At 32.0% G+C, this 12,897-nt stretch overlaps 1 protein-coding gene across 8 annotated transcripts in view; it reads left to right on the top strand.

Annotated features, from left to right (window-relative positions):
- The window catches only part of AP3S1 (adaptor related protein complex 3 subunit sigma 1), an 85,790-nt gene extending 73,379 nt beyond the window's left edge, over positions 1-12,411 (top strand). For 3 of the 8 annotated variants that reach the window (XM_017969733.4, XM_008991658.5, XM_002744690.7), the window contains 2 exons: positions 1,489-1,596; positions 11,693-12,411. In XM_017969733.4, coding sequence (XP_017825222.1) covers positions 1,489-1,596; positions 11,693-11,821 — 237 coding nt within the window. In that variant the 3' untranslated portion in view covers positions 11,822-12,411. Of the gene's footprint in view, positions 1-1,488; positions 1,597-5,257; positions 5,299-10,422; positions 10,471-11,692 lie in introns of all 8 variants that reach the window. The other 5 variants (XM_017969731.4, XM_017969730.4, XM_035291059.3 and 2 more) reach the window with 3 other exon arrangements.
- The last annotated feature ends 486 nt before the right edge of the window (positions 12,412-12,897 follow it).

The following is a 12,897-nucleotide window of genomic DNA, read 5'->3' as shown; positions in this document are numbered from 1 at the left end:
CTAATAACAGATGCAGAGTGTGGTAGAGATTATTACTCATACATAAGTTTCTGTATGAGCTTTTAGTCGTTTGTCTATATTGTGTTTTTTTTAATATATAAATTTTTCTTCAAAATTTGTGCATGAGGTATCCATGTTTCCAAAATGAAAAATAGGAAATAATGATTTTTTTTTTTTTTTTTTGAGACAGGATCTCACTCTGTTATCTAGGCTGGAGTGCAGTGGTATGGTTTTGACTCACTGCAACCTCCACTTCGTGGGGTCAGGTGGTCCTCCTGCATCAGCCTCCCAAGTAGCTGGAAGTACAGGCGTGAGGCACTATGCCTGGCTAATTTTCTGCATTTTTTTTAAAGACAGGGTTTTGCAGTATTGCTCAGCCTGGTCTTGAACTCCCAAGCTCAAAGTGATCTGTCTACCTCATCCCCCCAAAGTGTTGGGATTACAGGTGTGAGCTACCATCGACCTCCAAGGATATTTTTTAAGTTATGAATAAATTTGTGTGAAATCTTACAATAAATTTAAATTGAATAATATATATTTAACTTCTAAAAAGAGTTTGTTGAAAAAAATAATTTCCTTAGAATACTTAGTTGTTCTAAGGTAAGCACTTACATGAATTATTGTTTAATTCTTGTGTTAATCCTATGAGGTGCCTATATTATTTCTGTCTCTATTTCATAAATAAGGTTACTGAAGGGCTACAACTAATAAATGATAGCGTCAGTATTCATACTTTCTCATTTTAGAGTCTCCATTTCTAACCTTACCACATTATTTTAAAAAAATTATAGCAGAGTAGATTCTTCTGTGAAATGTAGTTCAGCTCTGAATTGTTGATATTTTGATCCAGTAATACCTTATGAAAAGACATGAAGTTATATTTTTACTTCCCAACAGAAGATATCATTTTTTTGTAATTATAAGATGTGTTTATGAGAAGAAATCTGAGTATTATATGTGTAGAGGATTTGGGAATAAAAGCACTATTAAAGTGCCCACAATTTTTTAAAAATTTACTTTTTTTCCAATCTAGAGCCTGTTAGAAGTACCATACTACATTGCTCCATTAAGTACCATGAGTATAAAATAACAACCTAATAATTGTTGGCTAAGAATCTGACATAAAAGGCACGTGTAGATTATATCTTAGTATTAAACTTGACATAATAATAATGGTAGTTAATATTTATTGGTCATTTATTTTGTTTTGAATACTGCGTTGGATTACCTTGTTTATTCCTTTCAACAGTTGTATGAAGGTGGTACTATTATTTTTGTTTTATAGCTCATTAGGCTCAGACTTAAGGAGGTTATATAACTGCCTACAGCTTCACAGTAGTGATGAAAGTAGATTATGAACCCATACTCCAAGTTGTTTTTACCACTCATACTTTTAAAATAGACAAAGTGGTATTTGAAACAAAAAGCAAAATCATAAAACTTTTTTGAGTGAATTTTCTTTGAGTATATATTCTTTTTTCCCTTTAGGTTCACAATATTCTTGCAGAAATGGTGATGGGGGGAATGGTATTGGAGACAAACATGAATGAGATTGTTACACAAATTGATGCACAAAATAAGCTGGAAAAATCTGAGGTAAGAATGGAAAATGCTATAATTAAGGAAGGTTCTTTCTTAGCATGATGACAACTTACGCATGATTTGTAGCTTTCACTGTTTGTCCTTCAGTATCACCCTTTAGGTTCAGCCGTTATACTTATTCAGTTTTTAAAAAAAAAGTGGAATATGCACACATTAGTTTGCTAAATATTCTGTAACTATTATCTACCAAACAGCTTTCTGTATTCTTTTTTTAGCCACAAACATATAGCTGCCTTGGGTAATAAGCACAGTTCCAAATCTTATTGCTTAAAAGAATTATCTGAATAATGGAATCTAATATATGCTTTGTAAAACTTTAGTCAGTAATTATCAAGGAAATTTTAGAGCTGATATTTTAAAAATATATACATTTTGTATTACAAAACTACTTCTGAAAAGAGAAAGGACAGGAAATGGGATTCTTAAAAGGAAGTAATATTTCAAGTTATAAATAAATGCCTAGCGTGTCTAAGTTCACATTCAAAAAAGAAATTCAGTACCTTAATATTTTAATTCTAGATCTTTCCCTAAGTTCACTGACAAGTTACTTAAGTCACATATTTTAGACATTGATACATATATATTCATGATTTTTATTGCATTCTGTAAGATCAGTTCGTTATACTTGGCTTTCTGCTGTTAGATTCAACCTTAGATTGGATAAATAAGGAACAACCAGCACTTTAGCCTTGTATAAAACCCTACTTCAGAATTTTAGTGACTCTTTCCTTAAGCACTAGGCTGAATATCAGTAGCAGGCGCTGTAGCTGAGCCACCCAGGTTCACATTGTTTTCATTGTTTATTACCCTAACAGAGGTTTAGAAAGATCAGTAGTTTTATCACTTAAGGTCAGGAGTTTGAGACTAGCCTGGCCAATGTGGTGAAACCCTGTCTTAGAAAAAAAAAAAAGAAAAAAACAATTATCCAGGCCTATGAAGCGTGCCTGTAATCCCAGCTACTCAGGAGGCTGAGGCAAGAGAATTGCTTGAACCCTGGAGGCTGCAGTGAGCCAAGATCATGCACTCCAGCCTTGGCAACAGGATAAAACTTCATCTCAAAAAAAAAAAAAACAAGATCAATAGTGTTGATATCTCATTCACCACTCAGCTTGTTTGAGGATACTCTTACATTTGGTATTTACAGCTGTAACTCAGATTGGAAAAAACACATTTTATTTATACTTATTAGTGTTAAGCTCAGATGTTTAGTTGATTTAAAGTAAATATTACTATGCAAGCATCAAGGTATTAAAAATACACTGGCATTAATATACAACAGGTGAGTTCTGAAAAACTTATCTTGTTGGCATTTTAAAGGATCAGTTTAACTCAATTCTATGTCCATTTGAATTGAAGGAAACACAGGATGAAGAATAAATCTGAAATCTAGAAACAGTTGAAGTTTTTTTATAAACACATTTGCCAGCATTCTCTTTTTAATTTAAAATAGTCTTGCATTTTTCTTTATCTCAATTTGCCATTCCTGTTGGTTTCCCAAAGGAGAAGTTTATAATGGTAATGTAAGCTAAGTCTCTCTTAAGTAACTGTATATATTTTGTTTGTCCTATAGCCAATATTTAAAATACTGGCTTTTGAAAGTGGAAAATATAAATTAGGTTAATAGAGAAAATTTTGTTTTAGAACAAGGAAAAAAACTCATAATTTTATTTAGTATAACTGACTTGCAATGTATTATTTAGTATAGAAAAGATTATTATAAACCCTGAGCTATTGCTTTTAAAGTTTTAAAACAAAATGTGTGTCATTTGTTAGACATTGCTTTGCAAAACTGTATGGTTATAGATTTTAAATGCCAAGGGACAAACAGGGATGCAATTCTTTAATAACTGGTATAATGAATAGGGTATCTAGTAATTTGTGAACTCTGTATAATCATCTATAAAAAATATTGACCACTTGTCTGGAATTTTCACTTTCCAAGTACTTAACTCCTTTTCATTGCTGGTGGTCCTTCTTTTTATTTTACTACTTAACACATTTCACTAAGCTTGTAGGAGTTATTTATATCCTACCGCTCAAGGTCATTGCCAAGGTCTGATTGATTTTTCACCAAAAATTTGCAACCTCTGGCATAAATGGATTAATTTATGTGCTATATTGACAAAAAGGATTGCATAATGGGTGTTTGCTTTCTGATTGTCAAATAAAACTTTGTTAATGAGACAATTTTTCTTCTCTATAAAGAACAGTAAAAGGTAGAATTTACATTTCAATGGAAATAGTTATAAGAATACTGTAACTTAAAATCCATTCACAGAAATAATACTATTTAAAATAGTTTAGAATACTGGTGATTACTTTCTATTATTCATTCACTGATAATCTTGCATCATACATAATTAGTTGTTACCTGGTACCAAATCAATTTTTCTTTTTTTGTGTTTTACAAGAAAGTATGTTTTAAATCTGATTGGGGATAAACCACAAAATTACACATTTTTACTACATGTAATATCTGCTAACATTTTAGTTATGAAATCAGATTTCAAGTTAAAGTGAGGCAATTTAGTCCTGATCATCTTTTTAAAACAGTACTGAAAATTATGTTGACTAATTTTTCAATAACTTTCGTATATTTAAGTATGTTTGAAAGGCTTCTAGCTTTATTCCAGACACATTTACTAATCTTCTTACTAAATTTCAATTAAAATGTACTATATAAGCACAAACTTAAAGAAAAACTTGTTTGGCTGGGTGCGGTGGTTCATGCCTGTAATCCCAGCACTTTGGGAGGCCAAAGCAGGCAGATCACCCAAGGTTAGCATTCAAGACCAGCCTGGCAAACATGGTGAAACCCTGTCTCTACTAAAAATACAAAAAAATTAGCCAGGAGTGGTGGCACTCGCCTACAATCTTAGTTACTCTGGAGGTTGAGGCAGGAGAATTGCCTGAATCCAAGAGGTGGAGGTTGCGGTGATCCAAGATTGTGCCACTGCACTCTAGCCTGGGTGACAAAGCGAGACTCTGTCTCAAAAACAAACACAGAAGAAAAAGACTTGTTTAAAATCAAGAATGTCATGACTGATGAAGAAACTGGTTATCGATATTTTTAAAAATCATTTAAGAAATGTTTTAGGAACATCATTTATCTTTGAAATCAGTCTGGATATAGTTAAGACAGAGCTTTTTAAATATGACATGCATTTGTCTAGAAGCCTTTGTCAGAAATCAAAGCTTTTATTATGTTGATCTAAAGTTAGTACATTTCTGGTAATGAAAAAAAGTGAACCAGTTTAATTCCCAATAACTAGACAGGTAGAAGCAAAGCTCTCTCAGATCCTTAAAGAGAGAAGCAAAGATATACCCTGAATATATTTTCATCTATTCTGTTTTGATAGAAAAATGGTTTACTATAACATTGGAATGTTGGGAGAGGAGGGTTTAAGCTGGGAGGTTGATGGGATTGAGGGGTATGTGTAAGAGGTACTCAGGAACCTGCCTGAGAATAAAAGGACTCCCTGGGGGTGGAGGTAGAGGGGTGGGGTTGGGGAGATTTGTTAGCTTTTATGTATCATGTTATTCTTAAGACGGATAAATGGGTCTGAATTTAGTCACTACTTTTTGAAAGTCAGTCCTCTTTTTTTCCCCCGAACATCCTGATCTTTCTAGCTCTTTCCATTCTTCTCTCTTACAGACCTTTATCTTTCAGTCTCCCAGACAGGACAGGTAGACAAGGTATTGCTGACTTTGAGAAAAATGTACTATAACAAAGGGAAAGCAAAATGATGTCAAAGGCAATTAATTATTTAGGCCAGACTCAAAAATTCTTTGTGTTAATAAACCCATATAGTCCCTGTAGCCTATTTTCCATTCTAGTTTCTCCTTGTAGTTTCTTCATCTTTGATTGGACTTAGTGTATTTTACTAGTATATCATTGATGTCATGTTTGTTCTGTTTTGTCTGCCTGCATTGTAAAAGGAAAGTTTAAATTTATTTTAAACATTGTCATCTAACTGACAAATTGCATTTATAGAAATGACAATTTACTTTATATATAAAAACGTAAAATTTATTTTGAGCATCATATAGCAGAACCAATCTTAATTTAACTCTCACAGATTTGTTTTTCTCCATCTCTAAATTAGGATTCCTACATAAAATTGCCTGCTGGGTTTTGGAAGCTGTGAATTTAAAAACCAAAAGCTGAAGCTTTAGAGTTTTGCATACAAAATGGGAAGCAGCAAAGACTTAAAATAGTGACTGTTAAATAGTACTTTTTCCCCTCAAATGGTTTTCAGTTCCAAAGTCTTAACAATTACTTTTACAGTTTTGACCTGCAGGTGCATATTAGCAATGGCCAACAGAAAGTAAGATTAGAAATCTTGTAAAACTTGACTTAAATGCTTGAAAAACTGAATTAAATTTATTGACCAAAATACGGTGGGTTTTCATTGTAGCAAACCTGCTGACGTCCAAACATGTTATAATGAAAATCAGTAAAAATATCTTAATGTTTTAGTTAGTATTGAACAAAAACCCTGAATATTTTTACAAAGCAAAAGTATTGGAACTGGCAAATATTGGAAATGTTTTTAATAGACATTTAGTTTTACAAAACTAATTTTTCTTCTTATATTTGCTCTACATTTTTTCATACCATAAATTAACTGTCTGAATTACTTTTCTAAAAGTTCCATGTACATAGTGATAAGCAACTCTTTTGTATAAAACCATGTCAGGAAAAGAAATGTTTATATCTCTGACTGAAAATTTCAAAATAAAAGTAATTTATTGAGAGAAAAAAATGTATGAACTTACTAATTAGAAAAACATTACTAAGACTTGATTATTGTCATAATATCACAGAGTATTGCCTTTTAGCCACTAAATTTTAACTATATTCTCTGGATGTGTTTGAGAAGTAGCAACACATGGGTGGCTTTATAGTATCTTATTTTGAGATTATGGGCTATATCACAAAACTGGGGTACCATTTTTGGTCCCTCCACCTATATTATTTTTGTCCCTCATATAGAGAATAATAGTAGTCTCATTCTCAGCATTGGTCAAAATTATTGCCACTTTCTGTGTTACAGTATATAACTTACGTTAAACTGCTGTTTTCCAGCAAAGAAACACTGATCACATAGGTCTGTTAACTTTCATGACTAGAACTGGTAATTGGCCTTTAAAAAAAAATCAAGATTCTATTTCCAAAGAGTAGAGAGTAAGAAAAGTGGCTCTAAGATACAGATGTTGGAGGGTCAGCTCATGAGTTGGTTCTGCCTCTCTACATTGATACACACATTTGTTTTGTACTTCTACAAAATTATGGTGAGAATCCTTGAGGTCACTTGTAATGGTCAAAACTAGTAATAATAAACCCATGAAAGTCATTGGTCTGCTCTCTTTTTCTTGCAGGCAAATCCCATGTTTGAAATTAAAGCCATAATTGAAGATAATCTGTACAAAATGACTAGTAATTTGTAAAGTTTTTGAATGTTTGAACATTCTAATTTTGTTAAAACTGTAAAATGCCATAGCTCTTCCTCATCAGGGAATTGTTATGAGCATATCTAAATCTGTTTATAATTTCAGTATTAAAGCACTGCCATTAAAGCAAAGAACAAGCTTATTATATAGCTCCAGATTAAAAGTTATTCTACCTCATATTGAGAAGTTTTTTAAACTGTTGACATTTTCTTTTTTGCTTAAAAACATGCTTTCGAAATCTGCCATTATTTTGTTAATGATTTTGAGTCTGAAACCATTTAATATTGTGTTTATTAATGTTGGTGTTCTTTCACTTTGCTGTTAGGTAAAATTATGAATGTGCATATAGCAACTTCCAGCAGGAAGGGTGGGTAAAGGTTTTAATATGTACAAATTGTTCCAACTACCATCTTATTATGCTGTATTTTAAACTTGAAAAAAATATATTTTAAGATGGTAGGATGGTATTTTATGTCTTAGATGAAATAAATAACAAGATTACTACTTTCCTTTTCCCTTCAAGAAAGTTGATCGTTTATTGCATGAGGAAAAGGGAGCTATCAGGGTCTTTGAAATATATTTTAGGAATGCTGCTTTTTCAGTTTTGCTTGCACATATTTTGTTTATTTTTGGGTCTGGCAATTTAAAAACAAAATCAAAAACAAATCATATCCATCCATTACTATCTTTGTGATTCTTCAAGTGCTTGAAATTTCCAGGAGTATGTCTGTATAAGTCTTCTGTTTGGCCTCATTTTGGTATACCTGCAGACTTCATTTTGTTTTCTTTCTCTTAATTCTGTTAATTTATTTAATCTCATGGGAGAGAAAACATGATCATTCTTTTATATACTGTACTTCATTCTTTCATCCAATTCATACTCTTAACAGCTTTGGATTCATATATTTGTTTTTATTGGTGTAGTCGCTGCAGTTTACCTGCCATGGTGGTGCTCAAGTATAACATAGATGGAAACAAGTTATTTCTCCAGTAGAATTTCATTCTTTTTTATTTCTGCTATGTGTCAAATATATAATCTTAAATCTTTAAGAACTATGTTGTTCTGTCAGAGATATCTTATTTTTACATTTAAAAATGTATTTACAGTAATCCCCCTATCTGTGGGGGATACATTCTAAAACCCCCAGTGGATGCCTGAAACTGTAGATACTACTGAACCTTATATATTCTATGTTTTTTCCTATACATATATACATACAATAAAATTTAATTTATAAAATAGGTACAGTAAGAGTTTAACAACTAATAATAATACAGAACAGTTATAACAATATAATGTAATACAAGTTGTGTGAGGCCAGGTATGCTGGCTCACACCTATAATCCCAATACTTTAAGGGGCCAAGGCAGGAGAATCACTTGAGGCCAGGAGTTTGAGCCAGTCTGGGCAACACAGTGAGACCCCATGTCTACAAAAAGATATGTGTATTTTTTACATTAGCTGGGCCTACTGGGACACACTTGTAGTTCTAGCTATTCAGGAGACAGGTGAGAAGATCACTTGAGCCCAGGAGTTCAAGGCTGCAGTTAGCCATGGTCGCATTACTCACTCCAGCCTCAGGGACAGAGTGAGACCCTGTCTCTTAAAGAAAAAAAAAGATTATGTGGATGTAGCCCCTCTCTATCACAATACTGTACTGTACCACCTATTTTCAGACCACATTTAACATTTGACCATGGATAAATGAAACCATGGAAAGCGAAACTGCAGATAAGGGGGACTACTACTGCTAACAAGTCAGGTAGACTTAATTTCTGTAAGTTTTAACATTGAAAAGTTATTTTGTTGCTTTGAGTGTATCTTACTGGAAAAAAGAAGTCTTAACTAAGATGAAAATTGCTTCATACCTCTGTGTCAGCAAACTAATTTTCTAATGAAAATTTACTTTACATTTTATGTTTTAATGAAAAATGTTTCAGACATTGCTTTCATGAAAGTCTGAAAATGAAATTTGTTTTATAGCCATTCTGGTGTTGACTGAGTGACATAAACTCTTTTTTTAGCCCTTAATTTTTATATATAAACATTGCTAGCTAGTTTAAGCATCTACTTATTGTCCTTATCATATTTTCTTCACATTTTATATTTTGCATAATATAATTTCTTTTTAAAATGTTAGTTTAATTAAAACTTAAAGTGCATATTATAATTTTAAATTTTCCTACCATTTAAATTTATGGCATAGTACACAAAAGTATTGAACATGCTTGAGAAATAATTTGATTCTTCGAATTCATTTGCGTGTTCTAAATAGTTCCCATCCTTTGCATGTCTATGGCTTGCTGCTTATGTTTAGAAGAATTGTAGTTTGTTGTACTTAGAAACTTCTTTGGTTTTACCTACTAAGCACAAATATGCTATTTAAATCAATTGCTATATTGATTTTATGTATTCTCGTTAGCAGCCAACAGTCGACACCAAAGATAAAACTCAGTCTAATGAAAGTTAACAGGAAAAGTTGTTTTTTTTTTGCTTTAGTTTAGCTGTTCATGGTACAGGATATTATGGAAAAGAGAGCTTTACTAACATTTAATACTAAAAAATTATGTTTACTAAATATAGGTGTAAACCATAGTATCTAATAAATACACAGATACACACACACACAGTTTCTCTTACAATAATAAAATAATTTAATAATTTATGCTTTTTAAAATATTTATACTCATATTTGGTCAATACTTTTCTATAGTCAATTCATCATTTGTCTTTTTTATAGAAATTTTGAAAGTAAAGATAGTGGCAAATTGGTCTTTTAACTAGAAAAATTACAGAATCCTTCTATCTAAAAAATGATACTGCCTTCAGAACGTCTGCAATTTTGTAAATTTTTCTTCCTTAGCAGATAGCATACTTCCTGGTAAAAGAAAGCCAAAAGATGGTAAACCTCTTTGAAATGGATTCTTCTTTGATCATAACACATCTTAAATTTTGGTAGCTAGACCTTTAACTTGAAATGATCAAATTAAAGACCCTTTTGAATATGATACATGCTACCTTAATTATTATTTAGTTGTGTATCCAACATCTTTTGGAGGAGCAGCAGGGATGGGGGGATAAAAACTTCATTGCCTCAGGTAGGTATTAAGTATAGAGGTCAATCACATTTTTAGTTGTACATCAAGAATGACTAGCATCTATTAAATTATAAAAATTAAATTTTCCAGCCCTATTTAGTATTAATTGGGTAGGTAGTTCTTCATTTGTATCACCCTTATCGTTGCCTGTGTAGAATATACTTACTATTAATACTATTCTACTAATTTTTCTATTATTTCCAATTCTGAATTGATAATCCATGGTTTTTGTTTCATTGCTTAACAATGTTTGTATCCTTTATTTAGCAAATAGTTTACACTGGCCTATTTTGTATCAGTCAAGATTTTTCTCAGGTAACAGCTTTATTATTATTTTTATTTTAATGAACAAAGGTAGGATTACATAAGAAAAGAAAACTAAACTTATGAAAAGGGACCTTAAAGCTAGTGTTTCTAATTTTATGGACATTGCCTTATATATAATCTAATCAAAGTGGAAGATTTATTTTTGTTGCTTGTCTATTTTTATACAAAATGATGCCCCTAAACTCAACGTCTTTGTTGGCTTTGTTTTATTATATAGCCTAAATAAAAATTAATGAAATCTAATTGGTATATAAATTAAACCTTAAATATGAAGGCTGTTAATGTAGGTGAGAAAAATGATATATATGCATTTTTCTTTTATTTTTAAGCATATTTTCTTTTAAAATTATTTCACAAATTATAAATGTTCCTACTAACAAGAAAGCCAAATATTATGTACTAGTGGTACTTACTGGAAATTTTAGAATTCATTTATTTATATTTACTACCTCTTGCATTTATGCTCTTCTTTCTCTAAATTTGTGCACTGTAAGCTGAGTATATGTTGCTGAATCTACGCTGTATGACAAAACATTTTTAATCATATTTTTATTAATGCATCAAAGGGTTGGAATGATCCTCTTTGTGTAGTTTCATCTGTAGGCATAACTATCTTTGGATTGAGGCTTTACTTGAAAGCCTATTTTTTGAATGTTCTAGAACTTTCTTAGAAAAGTTTAAAAGAGCCCTCACAATTTTAAAAACTAATTTTATTGTTTTAAATTGTTTTAAGGGTTTATCCCTAAGTAAAGAAATTAAACAAGCATGATCTATTACTTGCAATTTTTATTTCACAGCACATATTGATAATAAATGCCATTTTAAAGCAAAAGAAAATCTATCATGATCGTTGCAAGAGATCTTTATTAAGGAAACTAATGTAAATCATGCTATATTTCAGTTAAATCAAGATATAGGTAAAGATTTAGGGTTTACCATGTGAATATTGTGTGGTAGTGCACATTAATTTGTATTGAAATCTTTACATTGTTACCATTGCATGTGTTCACTGTATTTTCTAATGTGTCACTGTTTTCTCTTTATAAATAAGTATTTGAAAGTAACCATTCCATACCAATTCAAACTACCATCTGGTCTCTAAGCTTGTTATATGAAAATCTTTTATCATTGTCTTTCATTGTAAGTGTTTTATGATGAGCTACACCTGAGTTGTACATTTTCTTTTTCTTTTATTTGCTTCTGTATACAGGCTGGCTTAGCGGGAGCTCCAGCCCGTGCTGTATCAGCTGTAAAGAATATGAATCTTCCTGAGATCCCAAGAAATATTAACATTGGTGACATCAGTATAAAAGTGCCAAACCTACCCTCTTTTAAATAAAAATTTTTAAAGGCTACTCCCAGGTAAAATCCAGGGGGGAAAGTCGTCTAAGTTTACCATGCAGTTGTTTACCAAAAATAGAGGAGGAGAATCTTAACTTTTGCTCTTGGATTTAAGTCAAGATACTGTACAGAAGTTGTGTAAAATCAGTATGAAAGTTCAATGTTGCTTTTCTTGCTCAGTGATTTTAAGGAAATTGAGTAGTTCCTATGTGATTTTTTTTTTCTTTTCTAAACTGCATTCCTGTGTCCACCTACGGCATGCCTCTATGTATCGGCTACTACAGTGTTTTAAAAAGTGTTTCAGATATTTCTTTAATTATGTACAACCTAAAACGTTGGTGTTTTGTATGGATCACAAGTGCAGCATTCCTTAATTCCTTCTGCTATTTGTCACACAATTGTTATTTAAAGAACCAAGTGTGTATTGCATGAAAACATTATGACTTTTTTCTCTTAGTTTAAATAAACTCCAAGGTAACTGGACTTCTAAAGCACCCTTCTGTTTGCCTGATATCTACTTTAGCAATAATTTTTTTTACAACCCTCTGACTCCACAAAGTAAATAAAAGTATATTTTATCACTGTTAAGCAGCTGTTAATGTCGATTTATTTTATACTCATGTTTTTAATATTCAGAAACTCAGCAAATTATTCTAAAACTCAGTTATTTCACAAATGAAGAGCAGTCTATCTCATAGCATATTGTGCAAGGTGAGATCTGGAGTAGGAGGTAACAATCTTTCTAAAATGTATATTGAGTCCAGGCGTGGTGGCTCACACCTATAATCCCCGCACTTTGGGAGGACAAGGCGGGCGGATCACCTGAGGTCGGGAGTTTGAGACCAGCCTGACCAACATGGAGAAACCTCGTCTCTACTAAAAATACAAAATTTACAACGTTGGCCAGGCGTGGTAGTGCATGCCTATATTCCCAGCTACTCAGGAGGCTGAGGCAGGAGATTCGTTTGAACCCAGGAGGCAGAGGTCGCAGTCAGCTGAGATCATGCCATTGTGCTCCAGCCTGGGCAACAAGAGTAAAACTCCATCTCAAAAAAAAAAAAAAAATGTATATTG

The sequence above is a fragment of the Callithrix jacchus genome, chromosome 2 (genome assembly GCF_049354715.1).
Source record: "Callithrix jacchus isolate 240 chromosome 2, calJac240_pri, whole genome shotgun sequence".
Classification (NCBI taxonomy): Eukaryota; Metazoa; Chordata; class Mammalia; order Primates; family Cebidae; genus Callithrix; species Callithrix jacchus.
This window is presented reverse-complemented; position numbering and strand designations above follow the sequence as displayed.